Below are 23012 nucleotides of genomic sequence, written 5' to 3' on the forward strand. Positions count from 1 at the left end.
GCGATGCATGTAATGGCGTCATGGAAATCAGACACGTGATGGCGGGATGCCCCGCCTCTCTCGCCGATCCCGACCACGAATGGGAGAAGTGGATGCGGCTTATCAAGAGCGACGAACTTGACGATCAGTTAAGGGCTGTCCAGAAGGCCCACGACGCCGCCACCCGTCTCGGACTGGTGGTGCCGACGTGGATGCGGCCCGCCTCGGCCTAAAAAACCGAGCTTCAGGACTGTTTATAATAAAGTTATTCAATCAATCAATCAATTCTGCTGCTACCTCCAGTGATGTCAAGCACAATAAAACTCAAGCACATCTTTGACTTGCAGGTCAATGCATGTGACAATCCAGCTTTTGGAAGTGAATCGTTATTTCATATATTAAGTACTCTCATGCAAGGCAAACAGTGAGTAGTAGAAATGGACTGAGCATGCAGCGCTAAAATCAGAAGGCAGATATGTGCGCTGTGTACTTGGTGGGCACTGTTTTTTAGTATGCTAGCAGGAACATTAAGTTGTAAAACTAACAGGACACGGGAGTGTGTGTCTTTTTCCTTACTGCTGTTGTTGTTGCAAGCTGCTGCTGAAAAAACAGTCATCTGCCTGTTGTATGCCTGGTATCTAAAATGTGTAGGGGAGGATGGGATTACGAGCAACAGTGGATGCAGACAAGTGGAAAATTGTCACTGTTCCAGATGCAGAGAAAGTAAAAAAGCTATCATTACTGTGTAAGAAAGAGTAATCTTGAAACCTATTTTGAACTTTTCAGTACGTTTGCTCAAGTGAATAGTTCCACTGAAAAGTGATAAGTTAATCACAGTGCTTGGAATACAGTGCCACCTGATGCTATGCAATTAGATGTTTGTTGATACCCCTGAAAAGAAAAAAAAATTTGGCAGATCCCATGCCTTGTGGGAATCTGTTTCATGGAAAGCAGTTGGTGAGTAATTGTTTATGCTGCATTTCTCGGCTTTGAGCCAGGCATTACGAGGTGGATCGACGTGTTTTCATAAGTTTAGTAGTTGTGTGCACATCGCGGGCTTACGAGGAATGCTGACTACAGATGGTGTTTTTTAATGATCTGATGAAATATCAGCACCCGCGTTAGAGCACAGGCATCAGTATTATCGAAACGAAGTGCACACTATGGTGTGATGTGCGAGTATCATAGGTTAACATATTCCTCCGGCTTCGAGCAATGCTTGACTATAGCTTGCTGAATAATAGGAAAACAAATGTAATGTTTATTACTCTGCTATAAAAGTGGAGCCAACACTGGAACCACAATTGACATTAACCTGACATGACACCTGTATCATAGGAATACATATGTAATGTTTATTCCTTTGTTATCAAATTAGATAGCCAGCACTTCAACCACAATTGATGTTGCACTAGCATAATGCCTGCATAGGGCCTTTTTCCAAAGCAGTTTCAAGACCTGGCATGGCTCTGGGGTAGGATACCTGACTGCCACGTAGAACGCTTGGGTTCGATTCCTGCTGGGATCCTGATCTTTATTCTTTGCATTCGTAGGGTCAACGATGCCGATGTTGATTTTTCTCAACGCTCTCGCATTTACAGGGGTGCAACAGCCGAAATGGGATATGGAGCAACTTTTTGAGCAGCAAAATGTTGCTTTTGGAGCACAAAAATCCAAATTTGGAGCACGCTACAGAAAAATACCTGAATTCTTTTAGCACGATATCCCCAACTTGGAGCAGTATAACAAAGAAGGCTTACTTTTAGAAAAGAAAAACAAATATGTGCAAACCATTCATCAGTTAAATCATGCACAGTGCACGTTAACACTGCTATTTCAATAAAAGCAGTGTGTCCCTGCAGAACATGTCCCTGCAAGTCCACATCCTACACCAGAAGCAGCACCGGGCAATTCAGCCACATTAGCACAGCTGAAGCGCTGTGTTCCATATGTTTCTTTGCCTTTCATCTGTCTCTGTCATACTGTAGCCACTATGAAGCTCCACTGGCATCACCGGGTGTGCATAAACCACCAAAGGGCCGTTGCAAGGTGACTGAACAGCAGCCAGTCATCACACACCACAAGAAGCCGACCCACTTTCTCGAAGAACCACTAAGCGACGTATGGCACTGGCACACTTCGCAAACCATGTCACCTAAGGAGAAGGGAGGATGTACCGTGCACCCACTTACAGCAGTGCCACAGCCTTTCCCTAGGAGCAAATGCGGTGAGAAAGCATTTGATAAACAGTCCCTAGCTTCCTTGTGCAGTGTGTGGTTGGTACACTTGGCGCCCACACATCGATAGTTGAAGCATGGAGTGGGTGATTGTGCAAGCGCTGACCAAAGAGTATCTTGTCCCTACAGAAGTGGTCCCCTGTATGATTCACAGTGCACCATTCGTGTTCACCAGCTCATGTATTAAAACTCTGATTAGGCTAAGATTCGACTTTGTCCTCACAATTGTGTACTCATTCAAATCTTGCTAATAAAGTACCATTTGGAGAGTCTCTCCAAATGGTCAATCCACCTTTTTCACGACACCCCTGCGCATGCACTCTCCCCCAATGGAAAAGTCGCAAAACGTCTCTTCATCTCGGAGGCTTTGCTTCTGGCTCTACCGGTTGTCTCGGCCCCTATCAAACCCCTACCAAAATCGCAGAGGGCAGCACAGAAAAATGAAAGAGGCGGATTGGAGAGACTCTCCGCATGTATGCAAAAAAGAGCCTGCAGTCTCTTTGTTGCATACGTGCACACTCTTGCCTTATCTTAACATCGAAAAGCTAAGTTCTCATGTGTGGTGCGGACAAAAGTGTGGGCATGGTGCCCTATGCGGGGCTCAGTGTGCTCAGGCTTCTTGTGGCATTCAGCAGGCACAGTAGAGAGAACAGAAGCTGTGCGTGCTGGCCATTGAAATAATTAAACACCACAACTTCGAAAAGAAAACATGGTTTTTCAGTGAGGCTACAATTACAACATGAAAATAGTTCACAACTTAATGGATATCATTGAGTCGAGGTTCTTTACATCCACATTTGACGCGAATGGCATAATGTGGTTTAATAAATTGCTGATATATCAAACTATTCTGCAATCTCCTTTGAGTTTGACATATATGGGTTCAATGAAACAATACAGTTGTTATACAACAGTATCGAATAGCCAAGAAAATGTCTCATGTGGAGAGTTCAGCCCTCTCGAGAGCCATAATTCAACTCATGGAGCTGGGATTGAGATGTACAGTAATGGGCATCAAGTGCCTATCTGCTTTCGTTCAACATGCCTCCCAGCTCGTGCATCAACACATCTTTCGAGGTGCTTAATCTTGGATGCGGCTTTCAGGAACGCCCACAATCTTCAGCGCAGCTACAGCTCCAGATGCTGCTGCATGTGGATTTTTAAGGAGTGCTTTCGACCGAAACCAAGAGAGCAGACTTTGCACTTAAAAGGCTTATTGTTTGTGTGTTGACGCTTATGCATAAGGAGGTTTGACTTGCTATGAGTTCTATATTCACACATGGTGCAGGCAAAAGGCCTGTCATTTAAGTGAGTCCTCTTGTGCTCTAAATGGCTTTTCTTGTAAGCAGTCGAATACGGGCAAAGGTCACACTGGTACAGCTTTTCTCCCGTATGTTTGCACATGTGGGCGTTGTAGGACTCCAAGCACTTAAAGGCCACTGGGCAAACCTCACACTTGAAAGGTTTCTCTGTGCTGTGCGATACTAGGTGAGATCTCAGCCTCTGAAGCTTAGGTGTTGAGTACTTGCAGAGATGGCACCGAAACAGCCGTTCACATTTCAATGCCTCGTCTGTGCCATGGTCTTCTTCTTTCTCAACTGGAGAAAGGACTTGGCTCAGCCTTGTTCCTTCCTCAGCATTGTCGCCAGTTGTCGTTGACAGAACTGCAATTTGTAAAAGAAAACATGCTCTGAACTTCTTATGAAAATTTTAATCGTAAATGATTTCAAAAACAGAGTGACACACAGCGGTACTTCCACAGCATTATTACCTTAACCATCATGAATATAATTAGCCCATAGTCCATTGCACCACAATGGCTTCTTGCAGAATGAAACTAAACAGCCCACCTAAACAACCAGGACACAGAAGGAGAACACACGACCTGTGTCCTGGTCTGTAACAAAATGGCAAGTTGGGCTAGTTGGTGCTTGTTCACTTTTGAAGAAAAACAGCTCACACAAAGACCTAGACAAAAAAGAGAGGGAACACATGCAGCATAGCATCAATGCGTGTGTTCCCTCTCTTTTTTGTCTACGTCGTCTTGTGAGCTGTTTTTCTTCAAAAATGTGTCCTGGTCATTTACCAGCGCTGTTTGGTTTCGTAATGTTACACTCACAAGCCCAAATTCTCCATACTTCCTGCAAATTTGTATGCATAGCTACTACATAGCTGCAGTTTCCATCTTCATAAACTGCCGGCTTCAGAAAACCTGGCCTAATCAAGTGTGCACCCGAGTATGACACAGAAATGGAGACAAAAAGTGATTCAGAAGCCAACGAGAGTAACAAAGTGATGCTGCTGGCTGAAGCGCTTCAACTCTTTAATTGTGCATTGAAAGACAAAGCATTCAATGAGTTTAAATAAACAGTAACTAACGCCACCTGCCTGCACCTATAAGGAGTGTTAGCTAAATTTGTTTGCGCTAGGATTTGCTACGTAATATTGCGTAAATTCACCGCTGCAAAATGGATAAGAACACCATTTTGTGATAAGTCACATGGTGACCGAGTTAAAATAAGTGCTTCTTATACAACGGTGAGACTTATATGCCAATTTTTTATTTGACACCTTCTAAAAGTGATGGTGCCGACTTATACAAGGTGCATCTTACATACTAGAAAATATGGTATTCTTACAATAGTCCTACACTTCCTAGGTCTCACTACGAAATGTGTCCTCTATGAGAATTTGCTCATCACTCTACGCTAAAAGTTGACATGGATCCCCTAAAAAACCGTGACTTTTAGGCCTAGAATTGTAGGAAAAGCCACTAGTGGTGAAATAAAGTACAACATGAAAACTATATTTACACGCACATTCAGAGAATTTCTGTGTTGTGCAGCAACAGTGTGCTTCAGCTTTGGTTGTACACTGTGGAGGCTTCAGAGGGAGTAAAATAGATGGAAACCAGGCACACCACTGTAGCAGCTGCTTCCAAGCACTACCTCTTGAATTGGGTCCGCTGAGCAGTGTGAATGTTGACCACAATTATGCAACAGAGTTAAGTGACATGGTCTAATGTGTAGCGACCCAAGAGTTGCCAACACTTTATGCATGCAGGGGTCTCAAACGCGTGGCCCGCACACCTTTCGCTAGTGGCCAGGCCCGCACGACTGTCATCGTCCCATTTTTATTTTATTTTTTCATTTTCTTAATAAGCATGTTCATGAACTACAGAGACATCACTGGCCTCAAGCATCCTATTCGTGAGGCATCCCATCCAGTCACCAAGTCATGAAACATAACCGTCGAACAAAAACTCTATATTTCAGAACTGGCATCCAGATTTCAGTCATTCTAGAGATCAATATGTTTCTCGAATCCTGACGCTGAATCTCCGTCAAAACTGACCACAAAGCAGATATGGAAAAGGCCTTCTTTCAAATGGTAATGGTAGCTGAAACTTCATCTCCCCTCCTCTCCCCTCCGCTCCAACCTCCATCATCTCGGCCCATTGGGAGACTAAGTTTTGTGACGGCGGCACCCACTAGCTGAGGTGAGCTTGACCATAACAGCTTGACCATAACAGCTTGACCATAGCAGCTTGACAAAACTTGACCATAACATCTCTACTGTAAAAATAAGAAATTACAGGGCGTCTGTTACTAGCTGGGAGGAATTGTGATAACAGCTTCGTGAGACACAGCCATAGGTTGGCAGAAAAATTGGAGCTCATTCAGACTCACTCAAGAAATATATTTTGCTCTGAGGGGTCAGACGGACTCAGACTCACCAAAACTTTCCTCAAACGGACTCACTCGAACTGAGGCTCACTAAACTTTTCTCAACCGGACTCACTCGGATTCACACACCAATATATTACTCAGCCGGACTCATTCAGACTCATGGCTTGACCCAAGCCTGAGTGAGTCTGGGTGAGTCAACTCATGAGTCCATTAGCATAAAATTAGCTTTTTTGATCATGGTGCCAAAGCTCTTTAACGCCATTAACTCACATAGTCGGTGCTCTACGATACGCCTTTTGGTTGTATACATTGAAATATGTGTTTTCAGTTGTTTCAATCCAGTAAGGACAATTTTATGAAATACGCGACTCTCACGAGATATATTATCAAGAACTTCCCGTGAAAGAGTTTGCAGGATGCGGTCGTGGCACCCCCCCCCCCAAACTCATGCCTCTGATCAATAATTATTGAGGTGGCACATGAACGCTCATGCGTTGACATGTGTGTGATAGGCTTCAGCATGAACATAAGCCAATATAAGACTGATGGTAATGCTGAAGATGAGTAGATAGGACACAAGGTCGGCAATAGAAGGTTAAGAAATATATTTTGTGCTTTGGGCTCACTTGGACTCAGACTCATGAATATTTTCCTCTACTGGACTCAGACTCACTAAAATTTTTCTCAGCTGGACTCACTCGGACTTACTCAAACTCGGACTCACAGCTCTATCTGAGTCTGAGTGAGTCGACTCACGAGCTTTTTCCAACCATGTTGTCAACGCTAATATCTCGCATAAATGGTGCTATACTTGGAGCCTTTTGATATTGTACCTTCAAATATGATTTATCAGTGGGTGCGATCCAGCAAAGACGTTTTTGTTGAAAGAGATGACTCACACGAGATATTTTAACAAGAACTACCTGTGAAAGAGTTCGCGGGAGGGGGGGGGGTGGTGTCACCTGTCCCCGTCCCCCCCTCCATATTTCACGCCTCTTATCAATAAATATTGAGCTGGCGTATGAACACTAGTGCTTTGAAGTATGTGTGAGTCAATGGAAGTATAGGCTTGAGCCGACATAAGGCTGATATTAATGCTGAAGTTGTTTAGATAGAGCCATAGGTCGGCAAAAAAATGCGGAGCTCACTCAGGCTCACTCAAGAAATATATTTTGCGCTTAGTGCTCACTCGGACTCAGACTCATCGAAATTTTCCTCAACCGGACTCACTCGGATTGAAACTCGCCAAAATACTATTCACCCAGACTCACTCGGACTCAGACTCACGGCCCGATCTGAGTCTGAGTGAGTCGACTCGTCAGTGAGTTTGCCGACCTATGGACACAGCAGGTCCGAAAGGGAAGCAGATGCTGAGCAAGCTCTGCAGTGGTCGGTACAGAAGCAAAATGAAAGCGTAGCCATGCTTGTCAAGCACATGTCACATTTGCTTAGATGTACAGCGCTTATGTCGTGTACTTTCTTGTGTTTCGTGTCTTGTTTGCACTGGCCGTCATGATTATAAGAGTTTTACGGCACTTGATCATGTCAGCTAAGGCACTTTTGAAATGCATTGGATCGTGTATGCTCACTATTGATGAAGGCAGGTTACTCCATTAAAGAGAGGTTTTAGGAATAAATGACTGTGAGCACGTCACAATGTAATGGGAGGATACATTGTCTTGATGACAATGATCTCTGCTAGCAGATGTCAATGGTGGATCGTTATTCAAGAGGCATAGAGTGGTACTATTATGATAGCATAATTCATAAAAAAATTTAAATTCAAGTTTACTTCTGGCAAACAGCTAGTAATGGAAGGTTAAGAGTTGCCTTCATTTATTTCTGTTACACATGCTGTACGATGACAGCTTGCTAGCATAAAATAAAGCAATTTTGTACTGCTTTAATTGTGTCAGCTAACACTGATTGATGGGGGTCACAAACTTACAATGCATACTGTAGCTGAAGATTAATGTATGTGGTGTACAGATGTACTTCAGTAATGACAGTGCAAGAAAATCATTTCTTTTAAAGGCACACTAAAGGCAAATATTAAGTCGACATTGATTGTTCAAATAACGGTCCAGAAGCCTCGTAGTGCTACTTTTGTGCCAAGGAAGTGCTTACTTTGAAATAAAATCACGTTTTAGTGGTCCGCACCGCGTTAGCGCACTTCAAATCACCCGCCTGAAAGCGGTGTTTCTCACGTCACTACTGCAGTGCCCAACGTTACCCGCCTTTACTGCGCGGCGGCATGCACTGGCGGCGCACGCCATCTGGCACCATCGCATGCATGTGGCAATTTGTCTAACTTTCTGTCAAAGCGACTTTCACGAGCGCGCAAAACACACGTGCCAGTACGCGATACCGAAACTACCACTGAGACGCGTCCGCGTGAGCGAAGCAGGGTGCCGGGCGAAGCGCAGTTCGGTGAAAACGGAACCTTTGAACCATGCACGCCATACCCCTTGGAAATGCCAAACAGGTTCTTTTTTCCATGAATCAAACAGAAACGAAGAGGCAGCATTTTATTACGTCTCTTGATGCACGGAAGATTCTTTTTTTATTGCAGCTAGTTTGATTACGAGTGATTAATTGTAGTCGAACTCTCTCATGTCATGGGGATCATTTCCAAAATGTGCCGCTCGTGGCACTCATCAATGATACATTTAGCTTAATTTCTCGGTAAGTAGGGCACTGCTGTTGATAATATTGCCGTTTTATACATTGTCATACATTGAGCTTTCACTCTGATGTAAATTGTTCTTTGCCTTTAGTGTCCTTTAAGTATCCTAGAATATGGTTATCTTTGTATACTATTAGTTTAACGTGATATTTTCATGACAGGTTGTTAGTCATATGAATGCTATTGTAATGATATTATGTGACAAACTGGAAAGTATAATTCTTTATTAAAATGACAGGGTATGCTGCACTAGAACTCTGTACTTGCATGTATTTTCATTTGTTCGCATTGAGTTTGATGAGCCACATATGCTGCACCAGTCATTGCAAGCCTAGTTTTTGCAAGAGATGGTCAACTTTGTCAAAGGCTTTAGAGGTGTCAACACGCAGTCAGTGGGAAAACCAGAATCAAGGTAAATGTGTGAGCTGTGAGTACTTGAATGCAGCTGAGTCTCACAAAAGTAATACGTGTAAAATCCCTGTTCAAAATATTATGAAATCCACGTTAAAACCATTATGGATGTTCAACAAGCTATTGTATCCGAAATCACAGAACTAAAATCATGCCTTGAAGCAACAGAAAATGGCTCCAGCCAAGTTTATAGAGAGCCCGACGTTTCGGGACCGATTCGGTCCCTTCCTCAGGGGGTGACTAGGTTGGTCATGGAAGCATTTCCCTGACTTACTTCACCACGGCTCCGGATTGCCCTTTCCCTCACGTTTCGGAGGCCATGAACGTATACTGAGGCCTACTGTTCCTAGGGACCGGTTCACATTTGCTGGTGTGTTTTGAATGTGCCACGACTTGAGCAAGAGCCTCCTTCCCAGATTCCTTTCTGTTTCCAGAAGAGAAGCGCCGTTGAAGTCGATCTTATGGTCATGCTTCTCACAGGCTCTGCAAGAGCGCTGGTTTCATTTCCATCTTCCTGACGTCGTTCTTATGATGGTGCATTCTTTCTGGGAAGCACTTGCGCTCGCCTATGTAGCTGGCTGGGCATTCTGAACACGGCACTCTGTACACCGCGGCCGAAGGATCGACCCTCGAGGGAGCAACGCCAAGGCGTACTGTAGCTTTCATTTCTGATGCAACCAATGTAGCTATTTTCTGGCCCCTAGAGCATTGAATGCAATGCCTGTGAGGAAAGTCGTTTCCGATGCCAAGACAAACAGTGTCCATAGAGAAAAAAAAACACGCTTGTCAAACAAAAAGCGTGGGTAGAGAAGCAGAGAGCGAGAAAAGTGTGTGCGAGTCAATCGAAGAACGTGGAGCCGCGGACACGTTTGACGAAGAGTGCACATGCGCCACTCCGAAGCTGATCGCCGCGGCATGGTGCGCGCGGGACTCTAGAGTGAGAAATTGGCCACCCTCGTTGGCTGCACGTACCAAGCGTATCCGACCTTGGCGCACGCAACCTGATGCGCCGAATACGCCGGACAATACCTAGGCCTTAAAGGGCCCCTCACCGGGTGACCTAGCGAATTTTAGTTAGACATTGCAAGTTGTTGCGAGCCCAATAAAGAGCATTATGCCACAAGAATTTTTCTAATCTGTCGGTTAGAAGCTGAGAAAAACAATAATTTGTAGCGGCGCGAAACCATGATGCGAGGAGGCGAGCTGCAAACCCTTGCCGCTCGCCCCGCGTAGCCTTCGCAAGCCAAATCCCTTCCCTGCCCTCTTCGCCACGCGAGCGGAAGGATCACATAACGCATACGCATGATCACGTCATGCGCACAAAATGTCACGAGCGCATGACGCGCCTGAACCAGCCCGAGCCCCCGAGACGCGAGCGGTGTTGTGGCGGCGTTCTTTGCGCTTCATCTCTGCAAGTTATGCCGAATGCGCCCTCGCCGATCACTTGGCTTTCAACCTATTACTGAGCGCGAAAGCTGCAACATTTGTACGGACGCGAGACTAGCGGTGTGCCGCATGAACATCTAGTTAGACGCGGGAGGATAAATGAGCCTAATGAGCGCTGGAACGCGGTAGAAAATTAGTTTCGTTGTAAATGGTGGCATCTGCACGATGCTCAAAGCGCGAGAACACGAACGCGTGCGAAACGGAGGTAGATTAGTTTCGAATCTCGCTGCGATTCGCAGTAAAAATGTAAAGAGAAAATGCACACATTCCGTTTGTGTGTTTTATTATTGCTCTCAAGTTTTATTCATCCATTCAAGCAACAAATTACAAAAACTACGCGTTGTGTCAAATAATTATCGCAGTGTCACGTGCTACTGTTGGCGACGTCAGAGCACAGTCGTCTACGTAGAGGAGCGACGTCACAGCACTACTATCTACGCAGGGTCATTCTCTCATGTACGTCATCCCCTCATTCTCTGGGCGCGTGGACGCGAGAAGAAGGGCAAGCAGCGTTCAGCTTGAAATTTGACCCATTTACGCGGCGCGTAGCGTTGCAAATTTTGGCAGACGTAATCGTGAACGCCTAGTCCATGCATTGCGCTCGTCGGCTCAAAATTGTCAAACCTGGTGAGGGGCCCTTTAAGCTACTGTATAAGTTAGAATGCCTCGGCCTGTCATCTTTCAGTGTTAAATGAATATTTCCAACAAAATCCAATTTGTAGAAATCAGAAATTGCTCATCTCCTGTGCTACCTGTTACCTTGGGAGTACCACAGGGTAGTGTCCGTCGCGTGGAAGTAATTTTATTTCGAGGGCAAACAGCGTACGAAAGCTCAACGGAAGATTGATCACGCTGCGACATCGACACTAGTGCTACATAACAAGGGTGATACATTCCGACCATACCATCCTGAGTGACGATACGCTAGTAACAATGACGTCGACGATCTGAGTGTATTTATTGTGCCGCTGACGCCAGGCGACGCTCTCACCAGCTCTCACTCCCAGCCAGTGGCTCTCCTCGCTGTTCTGATTCGTGCCTGCGATTCATCGTGTCGTATCGACTGATTTGTTGTGTGATCCTCAGCGCGAGTGCGATCAATCGGAGCGACTACGTGCCAGCATGTTGGGGAACCGCTGCGTAGTACGGACCTGCTCGTCGAGGCGTGGAAAAAGCGGAAAGTGCGTGGCGTTTCATTACACGTACGGTACACACCAACACGACCACAAGTTATCGAAGTGGAGCAGCCTATAGATAAATATCATCACTAACAAGTAACACGTATGTAGCGTTATTAGTGAATGTTAGTTCATCCATGGACTTCCTTGCGCTAGCGTAATACCGGGTTACTGTCAGCCGTAACCGTGAGAGGCCGGATAGGTGGGGCCATCTGGTGGCGCAGAATTGTTATTGTAGAAACCTATCGTATTCTATTTGTCCGCTGGTGTGCATTCGCTATGCCGATATTCCATAGACCCCTTTGCGTATACCGGTAATGTTGTGCACGCTAAAATTCTCTGATATATCTAATTGAGACACACCAGCGAGTATGGCCCAAGTGTGCGTCCCCGGGCACCTCCTCGTTGCTGCTTGGAACAGCGTCCATTTTTGAATCGCTGTCAGAATGCAGTCTTCAACACTAGTCGACACTTTTGACGGCGACGACGGCGATGCTGGTGACAAGGCATGACTGAACGTGCGCGCCTAGCAGACGAAATGTTAGCTGAGCAGCTGATCCTCACGTCACTCCTTTCTGTGGACAAGTCGTAAACTGGGCGTGGTCTGGAATTGACTGCGAGGGAGCGCTGCCAGCGCTAAGAAATGGCGGGCTTGCCGGCCGTTTTGAATCGTGCTAGATACCGGTGATGTAAATCAATAAAACAGATAGTTATTCGTCCCTCAGTTGCATTTTCGGTCGTGAATAGCTACTAGGGGGTAGATAACTACTCAGTGGATTCAAAAATCTTGACATGCGTAAATTTGACGTCAGTGCTCCTTTAACAGTGGACCGTACTGTACAACTAGTAGTACCGACAAGAGCTGAAGCACCAGTATGCCACATATTAACAAGCTCTGAATCATTTCGAAGGTGTTATTTACCTCTACTCTTTATGCACTGCCACACCAATCTGAAAACCAAGCAACAAATGTAACAACATACAAGTATGAGGGTCCATGACAAGTCACCAGGAAATCGAATGTACGGCACACCTGAGCACCTCAGATATTAACAGGCCACTTTGTTGCCACTGTGGTGGGGCAGATCACCTGCAACACCAGTTCACACGTTCAGGAGTGGCCCTTCACGAATTTCACCCTAATGTGTGTTACCCAAGCAATAACAAACATCCAGGCAGGACTGGCAGTCCTAGTCACTTCCTCCTCCACAATGCCATGTGATGACATCGAGAGGTGCACATGAAGAGAGAGGGCAGCAGCCAGCTCAATACTGCTTCAACAAAGGCAGCACAGGAACACATCGACAGGTTTTCCGAATGGAGCGAGGAGGTTCCTTGAATGGGCATGAGAGGCACTGACTGCTTGGAGAAATTATCAATGAGGGAAAGGAGAATATCGAATGGGTGGTTATTCTCCCCCAAAGCTGCTGTAGCAGTGCTCGTGATAAGTTAGCTTGCAAGGCAAGAATGACGTTGTGTGACAGATTCCACATAGAAGTTCCTGCAAGAGCCCCAACAGCCGTACAAGAAGCGCCGACCATCGCACACCATGGGGTACCGGGCCTACGAGTGCTGCAAGAAGTGGCGACTTTGCCATGGCGTTCTTGATCTTACGAAAAATTCTGCTTGTCTGCAGGCAAGCAGAAGTTTCGCAAGATCATCCAGGCAGTTTTATGAGGCAGCCAGCACGTTGTGGACAAATTGCAAGATTTGAACTCAGCGAGGAACAAACTGGCGGTAGGAATTCACTGAGCTGAAGAATTCCTGAAGCTCGCGCTTAGCACTTTGGTTACAGAAGTCTCTGCACTGCTTACACCTTGTTAGAGTGAAGGCAAACTCCATAACTAGAAATCATGTCCCCAAAAAGCAAGTCCAGCAATCCAAGTTCGAATTTGGTCATGTGAACAACCACGTCAATGATCAGCAAAATGCTAAAAATTAATGTGCAGGTGCTTTCCATGTTTCTCTGGCATGATACATGCGATTAACACGTTGTTAAGGTAAAGATAGGGGAAGTTGTAGCTGTGTAAGATGGTATCCATGAATCCCTGGGAAATGCGTGTTCCGGAGGCACAACGGCGCCTGAAGGAACTTGAACAACTGCAGACATGGTGCAATACTTGACATGCTAACACTATGTCTCCCTTACAAAAAATGATGGCATTGTCCAGGCTCATAGTTATGTTATGAATTTGCAGTACCAGATGCCTTGTGTTGTCACCCAGCTTAATGCTTGCGATAGTACCTTTATGGGCTCCAGTCTGCTGATGTCGACTTTCGGACCACATGGACTGGAGATGCGCAAAGACTTCACGAGTGCCTCGTGATATCTTGTTCCCACATATGAGAGAGTTTTTGCCAGGCAACTTTCAGCTTTTCCAGGGAAGACCAGGAAGACCATGCACGCGTGGGCAGGGGGTGGCCCTGTCATGCTATACAGTGTGCTTCGCCACAATGTCTGCCTGCAGCTGCTTTGTTAAGTCTGGAAACTCGTGCAGGACATGAGCAAAGCACTGATTCCCAGACAGTTGTACTAATATTGAGCTCAATGAGTGGTGTCAAGAAGGTTTGTGCACCCACTTGCCATGCAGTCTTGGAGGATGTTGTAGCATGCATCAATGTGAGGTGACCGAAGCCTCGAAGGAAGTCTGCATCCAAGACAGTGAATTTTACACCAGCCACCATCCAAAATCCAGCAGAATCCCTTGTCGATGCCTAAAGCTTAGCGGCAATTGGCGATATCCATAGGCTGCAATGGTGTTATTGTCAACCACTTGAAGGCAAGATACACTGGACGAATGATATTCTGTTGATGATACCCACAGAACAATCACCTCAGCAGCAGTCTTCACAAAGAATTATGAGCCAATATTTTGGTTGGTTAGAAAGAACAATGAAGAAGAAGGTGACCAGCATCCTGTGACAAACCCACCACGCTGCTCACCTGCGGTGCCAGCCCTTATCGCTTTCCCTATGTAATCACAGGGTGAAGGGCATTTGCGGGCTGCGTTGCCATGCCTTCGGTGGTGCCAACAAATTTTCTGCACAAGTCACTGGTGCGGCATGCAAGCTTGGGTGTTCCGCACACGACACTGCCTTGCTATGTGTCTGCTACTGTTTGTGGTGAGACCGACAAGAACGTAAGTTGTGCATGGACACGTTGATGGGCTTTGACACATGGAGTTAATGTTTTGGTACGTCAACCAATACATGCTTTACAGAATAAGTGCACTCCACTGGACCAATACTACCTAGAAAGGCACTCTTCAAGCAACTTGAACGTCTTTGCATTACTTCCTCCATTCTCTTGTGCTCACCTACATTGCATCAGCCATGTTCGCAAGCTTGCAAAACCCGCACTACACGGTACTTACTTATTTCCATTGGGAGAGGCAAAGGGGGCATCTGTTGTAAGCCACACTGGATGGACACGTCTCTCCGCACTTCCCATGCTGGCAACTGGCTTGTGTCATTCGTGTTGAGCACTTGACCGCAGGGACACCTCCTCAGGAGCACGCCTGGACCAGCTACTGCAGACAATTTTTACAAGCATAAAAAATAAATTTATTTATCCACCTATGGCAAGGTATGACTGCTGCATGGCACGACTATTATGGTAAAACCAAGTATAGGTGTGGATAGTAGTTCGGCAGTCAATATAGCATGAGTGCCATAAACCTGTACCACAAAGTTTTAAATTATAATATTGTCAGTCCTTACATTAAGCCATAATCTAACGAACTAAAATTCTCACTACAGTTAGAGTCCTAACAGTGCCAGTTTTAAAGGGACACTATAGGCAAACAACCATTTCAGAATGAAAGGTCAGTGCTTGAGGATGTCGTGCAAACAGCAGGGCTTTAATTATCGAGAATATAAGGTCATGATTTGCACCACTGGTAATAAGACCGATGTAATCTGTAATAAGCCCAATGCAATAGAGAGGCCTCAGTGCAATTAATCACAAGTACTCAAGCTACCCACGGTAAAAAAAAACAAGTACTGTTTAGCGCTCATCCTGTTGCCTGTGTTTCCTTCTCCGCTGTTGCCTCTTTCCTTCACGCTCAAACTGAGCTGCGCTATACCGGTACGATATGGTAAAAAAAACATTTCATTGCATTAAAAGACAGAATAAAATGTAACTTGTGGATTTTTTTTTATTCATGGAAAAATGACCTTTTCGACGTTAACCTTGGGAATGACGTGGCTGGTCCAAAAGTTCCGTTTTTGCCGGGTTTTGCTCCACTGCGCTGGGTGTCACCGTAAAGAGCGGGCATGGCAAATGCTACGTCACAAGCCCCCTTGTCGGAGGCAGGCGGTTTGAATGGCGCGAGTGGTATGCGGACCACTCATACGTGACTTTCTTTGAAACTAAACATTTCTGTGGCATGAAAAAAAGTACTACGAGGTTTCTGGAACGCTGTATGAACAATCCCTGTTGACTTAAAGGAGCACTGACATCAGATTTACGCATGCCAATATTATTTAGTCCTCGAGTAGTTGTCGACCCCCTGGTAGCGATTCACAACTCAGTATGCTACAGAGGGACGAATGTAGTCAAGAGTTCGACGAAATATCGTCTGGTCAGGTAAAGGCATTGTAAAATGTCCTAAACATTTTATTAAGAAGGCAACTAATTTCATCATGCATAACCAGCAGCAAAACAGTCAAGCCATTGATAATACAGTGTCAACAAGCCAGCGCGCAGCGATTCCGTACATTCAAGGTGTAAGCGAAGCCCTAGCTCGCGTGTTTATAAAACGTGGTGTCCGGATCACGCATGTGCCAGCAAGCAAGCTTAAGGGTCACTTGCTAAATGTGAAGGATCCTCTCCCTCGGCAACGTTTTCCTGGTGTCGTCTACAAGATCCCATGCGCCGACTGCGAATCGGTGTACATTGGCGAAAGCGGAAATTCCTGCAAGCGTTTGAAGCAGCTCAAGAATGACGTTGCCAAGGGCCACACAGTGACAAATGCACTCGCAGAGCATTCCGAGAAGACGGGCCACGAGATAAGCTGGGACAACGCGCACATCATGGCCACGGAGAAGAATTGGACGACGAGGCTCAATCTCGAATCACTATTAATTCAGACAACAAGTAACACAATCAATAGATCACCTGGCACACTAAACCACGTGTACTCCCGCACTTTGCGTCATGCGCTCAACGCTACTTAAGAACCTGCTGCTCTGCCGTCATTCCATTGTGAACAAGGGATCCGTACGGACCCCGAAATGTCATTTTGTTTTCTGACATTGGTTAGTGACCTGTTTTTTACCAGAGGGACGAATAACTATCCGTTTTATTGATTAAAATGACAAGTATCGCACACATCTTAAAACGGGTGGAAAGCTCGCCAATTTGTAGCACTGGCGGTGCTGTCTCGTGGCCACTTTCTGACCGCGCCCCAGCTGATCGCATTAAACAGAAAGAAGTGACGTCATGTTCAGATGACATTTCGTCTGCCAGATGTCACCAGAATCGCCATCAACAGTGTTGATAAGTGATGAAGGCAACATTCTGTAATTGGCAATCGCCAAATTTGCGACTTCTCAAATGATTTCAGCATCGACACTTTGCAAAGCAGTGATTCAGAAATGGACGTCGTTCCAAGCAGCGACGAGGAGGTGCATGAGGATACGTGCTTGGGCCATACTCTATATTGCGTTAGATAATTTCAGCGTGTACGTCATTCCGGTATATGTAAAGGGGTTTACGGAATATCGGGTTACCGTACTGATATGGACAAGTTGTGACGCTTCGGACAACCACAATGATAGATACATCGTCTCTTTGTTTTTGCCAGATGTCCATAATGAAAAAAGGTTCCAACAAGGCAACGCATTCGGGATTACGCTGCTGCCGCAAATGTACACCAGAAGAGAAGTAGAATACACTAGGTTTCTACAATAAAAATTCTGTGCTTGACAGGTCCTTCTATGTGCCGCCACATGGCACCACCTATCCACCCTCTCATGTTTACACCTACGGTAATCCGGTATTACGACAACACAAAGCAGTCTAGGGACAAACTAAAATTCTCTACTAATGCTATCTGCATGTTCCTTGTTGGCTATGATATTTGTCTATGCACTTTGATAGCTTGTGGTCATGTTAGCATGTACGGTATGTGTAACGAAACAACGCACTCTTTCTGCTTTTTCCGCGCTTCGAAGAACACGAGTGCGGCGCACAACAGTTCCCCAACATGCTGAGTGATTAGCACATGACAAGCCATACAAAGTGGTGCGACGAAGATCATGCATGAGGTGTGGGGACAGCCACTGGGAGCGAGAGCGCTTCCAGGCGTCAGCGTCACGATAAAAACGCTCAGATCATCGACGTCGTTGCTACTTACACATCGTCATTCAGGATGGTATGCGCCACACCGAACACGTCACAGTAATGTCAATGTCGCAGGGTGCTCGTACACTGTTTGCCCTTAAAATAACTTCCAGGTGACAGACGCCATTCAAATTTGGCCAAGAAGACCTATATGCATACCGAGCAGTCGAATGAAGGGCACATCACGATACTGAAATTTTATGTCAGTGGCCCTTTAATATTTGCCTTTAGTATCCCTTTAAAGGGACCGACAACTGGCCAGAACAGGGGGTTAGATCCTGGCAGAAATGAAAAGACTGTGAAATATAGTGACAGGTTCCAGCATCCTTCTCGCGTTGTGAGTAAGATTTATATTTCTCAATCATACTTAAATGCAACAAAAACCGAGATGTCGCGCAGCCTAACGGAAGAGCCTTGAAGCTGGATTATGAAGTCGGTCACTTTTCTGTACGTAGTCTGATGCTGTCATGCGCGCCATAATTGGTCCTCAAAGTTAGAGTATGTATATTATTATCTATCCCTGCTCTGTATCCCTACTCTCTCTTATCTATCCCTACGAGGTAAAAGGAATTGCACGGTGAGAAGCGGCACTGCCTTCACGGCCGCCAGTGGCCCATGTCGAGCCGCGGCGCATTCGCATGAACCGCTCTCGCACTCACTGTTTGCAGCATGTGTTGTCAAGTGTGTATACTTTACATTCGCTGCAGATAGAAAAATTCAGATTAAAAATGTTTCACGGCGTTTTCCATATGTTACCATTGCGTGACTAGACACTCTGACCAGTTAGCTTTTTGTTATGCTAAAGAAAACAGATGCCCTAAAAATTGGTTGTCAGTCCCTTTAAGAATATATCAGATGAAACAATGAGCAACCGCTGTACAAAATTTGCACAAATTTTCACTGCACAAATTTTCTTTGTTGTCATTGGTGAAAGAAACCACTTGGTGCAATGTTCTCATGCAGCATTATTGGTTATAAAAATTAAATCTGGCTCGAGTGGCTGCACAGAAAGAAAAAGGAATGTCGAAATTGGTGGTGGTAGTGGTTTAAAGAGGAAAAGGTGCCTAATTTCTGCAGCCCGGTCGGGAGCACGGCGCAGCGCCTTGAGTGGGTCTCCGTGTTGTGCTCATGATCGCCTTTTGACGAGCTTTTTGGCGCAGGCTCCTTTCCCAAGCATCATCCCCCGTGAATAGAAGCCAAAGTGCCAGGCCGAGGGAGCGCTTGTGCCCAATTATACAGAAACCGGTGGGTAACCGGCGGCAGTGGGATTCGAACCCGCGACCTCCTGCAGCCGAAGCGGACACTTTACCACGAGGCCACGACTGCGGTCGATTTCTTTTTTTTCGAAATTATAGGAAGCAAAAAAAGCAGGAGCCATTCCATTCTGTGAAGGCGGTTGCACAGCGTATTTGTGAAAAAGGCACCACATGGTAAGCATAATGCTTTTCTCTGCGGTGTGCAGAAGGCGTTAAATTTTAAAAAAACACAGCATATCCACGAGGTGAATGATGGTGAGGTGGGCGAAGCACCGGAGGTTATGGGTGATACCGTTAATCCTCCGAGAAGTTCGCCCGATAAAATCATCATGCAAACATGTGACGCTGTGTCTAAAGGTACGTCGGACGTACCAGAATCCCAAAAGCTAAAGGTACGTCGGACGTACGCGGAGCCGGAAGTCTAGAAATACGTCGGACATACCCGAATCCCGAAAGCTAAAGGTACGTCGGACGTAGCGGAATCCCAGAAGCTGAAGGTACTACGTCGGACGTACCCGCCACTGGGAGTCTAAAAGATACGCCGGCCATTGCGATGTTGTCGCACTCGTCGACGGGCGGGTCGCGGCTACCGATTTTTGCAGATATACCACGCAACGAGCCTTTGTACGAGTCTGTTGACATAAAAGACCGACAAGGAGCAAGCCAGGCGACCACTGCTGACAATGAAAAACGTTGAGCAATGAAAACTTTGAGCATTGCGTGTGTGACGAAGGGCGTCGCGGTCACCTGCCGTGGACTTCTGTCAGTCGCCAGTGTTTCACATGCCGCGATGACAGCGAAGTCGCTCCGTTCGGCTTAATTTCACATGTGCTGCTAATGGCCTGCGACTGCATGGCGTGGCGAGCAAATTGCTTGCTGCCGTTCTTTGTGGCAGACACTGCACAATTTTTCAGACGAATGTAGAAATCTGTGCGTTATGATTAAGCTTTCATGAACGGTAACGAACAGCACGCGTGCTCTGCCATTTATAAACACTTTGCATACATCCATACAAAGAACTTTATTGGAGTCCTGAGCGACAAGATTAAAAGAGGCCAAGAGACCTCCCCAGTCAAGTGAGTGGCTCCACCCATGTCGGCACCTGGAGATGATGACTCTCGGCGACGACACGAGCCCTCTGGACTGCCTGGAGTTGGTGAGCAAGATCGGGATTGCGCAGTCGCTCATCTCAGCTGACCGCGTCGTGTAGAGTGGAGCCCACGTTAAATGGGCACAGCTAGAGCATATAGTCGAAGGAGCAGGTTTCGTGCCTGGAAACGCTTGTCCAATCTAAATTTATTTACACGTCGGCGCAATTTTAACGGCTCGGCCGGCTTGGCGGGTACGTCCCGGTTGCGGGTACGTCCGACGTAGTACCTTCAGCTTTTGGGACTCCGCTACGTCCGATGTACCTTTAGCTTTTGGGATTCGGGTACGTCCGACGTATTTCTAGCCTCTCGGTTCCGCGTACGTCGGACGTACCTTTAGCTTTTGAAATTCGGGTACGTCCGACGTACCTTTAGACACAGCGAACATGTGAGGTACGGTGAAGAAAACTTTTATTGAGATTTCAAGTTACCTTTATATATTACGCACTTGTAAAGTTTGTACTCACTGCAACGGAAGGTTTGTACTAAAAGGTGTACAACGCAAAGTTTGTACTCACTGTGCGCCTTCTCGCCAACGGGAAACTCGCAGCGGAGCACGGCGACGGCGGCGGCCCGATTCTGCTCGTTCCTGATGCCAGAAACCGCGGTGAGGTTATTATCGACCCAAAGTCGATCACACACGTGGTAACGGTGGCCAAACGAATGAGCGAGAAATTCCCGCTCGAACCGCGCGTCGGCTCCTTGAATGTGAGACCGCTGGCGCCGCTTGGTCGCCGCTTCCCGCGCACGAGCACCATCAAGGTCTGCCAGGCGCCGCGCTCGCTTCAACGCCGCTTCTCGGGCTCGCCTTTTGGGGTCCGCTGCTCGACGCGCACGTTTCGCCGCGGCGTCATTGGCGCGCACCGTCTCGGGATCCGCCAGGCGCCGCGCTCGGTTCGCCGCCGCTTCTCGGGCTCGCCTTTCGGGGTCCGCTCGGCGTGCACGGCGCGCCGCGGCATCATTGGCGCGCACCGTCACGGGATCCGCCAGGCGCCGCGCTCGCTTCGCCGCCGCTTCTCGGGCTCGCACCGCGGGATCTTGGCGACGAGCACGAGCCGCCGCGGCCCTCCGCGCCCGCCGCTCCGCTTCGTCCATGCCCCACCTACGATCCGAATGAATGTGTGGTTGAAGGAGAGGAAGAAGGCACTATTTGAGGGGATAAAAGAAAAGTAGAAATAGGAACAGGCGCGACGAAGAGAGAACAAGACAGGAAAGATGGGGAGCCGGTCACAGGAGTTCAAGGACGGGACCACGATCGGCCAGGGGCACGGTGCACATCGGTGACGAGGCGGCGAAGGCCCCGTCGATGAGAGGCTCACGGCATAGCGGACGAGGCAACCGTCACGGGGCATCGACGGCGAGGCGCACGAGTACGCCCTGAACGGGTGAACGGGGCATCGCGGCCAACACGTCCGTCTCGCGTGAAAACCTCCGAGCAACACGTACGGCCGGTGCGGCAACGATCCGAGAGAGGCACTCGTTCCAACACCCGGAAACACTGCGACTGCCGCTGCTAGTACACTACCACACTACCTTTTTTTTCGTGGGCGCCGCCATATTGCTTAGCGGGCGGCGCCGTCTCTGGTCTGGCAACCCATGTGTGATGTGTGCGAAGCATGCGAAGCTCCGCGTTTGTATGGGAGGTATGCGTGCGGCTGCAGTTGCGATCGGTTTTTTTCGTTCTGACGCGCAGAATTTCGCATCAAGAGATGCGGTCTACGCGTCTACGTAGGAAATGAGTCTGTGAGACGTACTGGAAAGGTTTGATCCGTTGAAAGTCAACGATGTTAATATTCGTCGGCGCGAACGTGTCGCAAGTGATCGATGTCATATATTTTCGGCACTGTCTGTTGGAAAACCACGCAAATATTTCGACTTGCAGGGCAAGCAAGTTCCGCCACTCTTAAGGGATACAATTAGTTTTTTTTCTTAGACTGTAATCTTCATTCACGGTATGTTTATGCTGTCGCACCGACTACCGCTCGTACATTCGGTCGTGCGTGAACACGCAGTGTCGATTTCATGGCGCGGTACCCAGACAACGCAAAGGCATCCTAGGGACATCCAAATGACATCCCTTTTGGGAGTTCGGGACATCCAAAAGACGTCCCACACAAGGTGGAAAAACATCCCAAGTGATACAAAAAAAGGCCTTTTTGGGATGTCCCAAAACTGCATGCGTGTGGGATGTTATTGGGACATGTGGCCACTTTTTACTGCAGGATTATTTCAAAAGGGTGGGACATCTGCTCCCATAACATGTTAACTTGCTTCATCGCGCTCGACCACCCCCTACCTGAGAGAGCCAGTTGCCTCTCCAGGAAAGCATATTCCTCGTCCAACCAACCCACTTTTTTTTTCACAAAAACCAAGTCATGTGTTCAGAAACCAAGCAACATGCATGGAACATCAAGTGACCAGCAAAAATGATTTATTGCCTCACTATTATATGGCACTACAATCATGCCGAGAAGGACAGAGAACTTGGTATTGATGAGCATGTAGTCTAAGGTGCACACTTTCGAGTGGAGGGCCTTCCACGGCGTCCAGCAAAAGGGCTTGCAGAGGCAGCTGAGGACAACAAAAACAAAGCCTGCATGTATGTATACGTACTGCACACAACATGCATGAAAATG

At 47.0% G+C, this 23012-nt stretch overlaps 1 protein-coding gene across 7 annotated transcripts in view; it reads right to left on the reverse strand.

Moving 5' to 3' along the window:
- Positions 1–267: 267 nt before the first annotated feature.
- Positions 268–23012, reverse strand: part of LOC119372247 (zinc finger protein 37) — a 69006-nt gene continuing 46261 nt past the window's right edge. For 2 of the 7 annotated variants that reach the window (XM_049419743.1, XM_049419741.1), the window contains exons 3-4: positions 15001–15128; positions 268–3880 (exon numbers count right to left, since the gene is read on the reverse strand). In XM_049419743.1, coding sequence (XP_049275700.1) covers positions 3345–3880; positions 15001–15128 — 664 coding nt within the window. In that variant the 3' untranslated portion in view covers positions 268–3344. Of the gene's footprint in view, positions 3881–15000; positions 15157–20894; positions 21885–23012 lie in introns of those variants that run through there. The other 5 variants (XM_049419744.1, XM_049419742.1, XM_037642720.2 and 2 more) reach the window with 4 other exon arrangements.

The sequence above is a fragment of the Rhipicephalus sanguineus genome, chromosome 10, assembly GCF_013339695.2.
Source record: "Rhipicephalus sanguineus isolate Rsan-2018 chromosome 10, BIME_Rsan_1.4, whole genome shotgun sequence".
NCBI classification, from domain to species: Eukaryota; Metazoa; Arthropoda; class Arachnida; order Ixodida; family Ixodidae; genus Rhipicephalus; species Rhipicephalus sanguineus.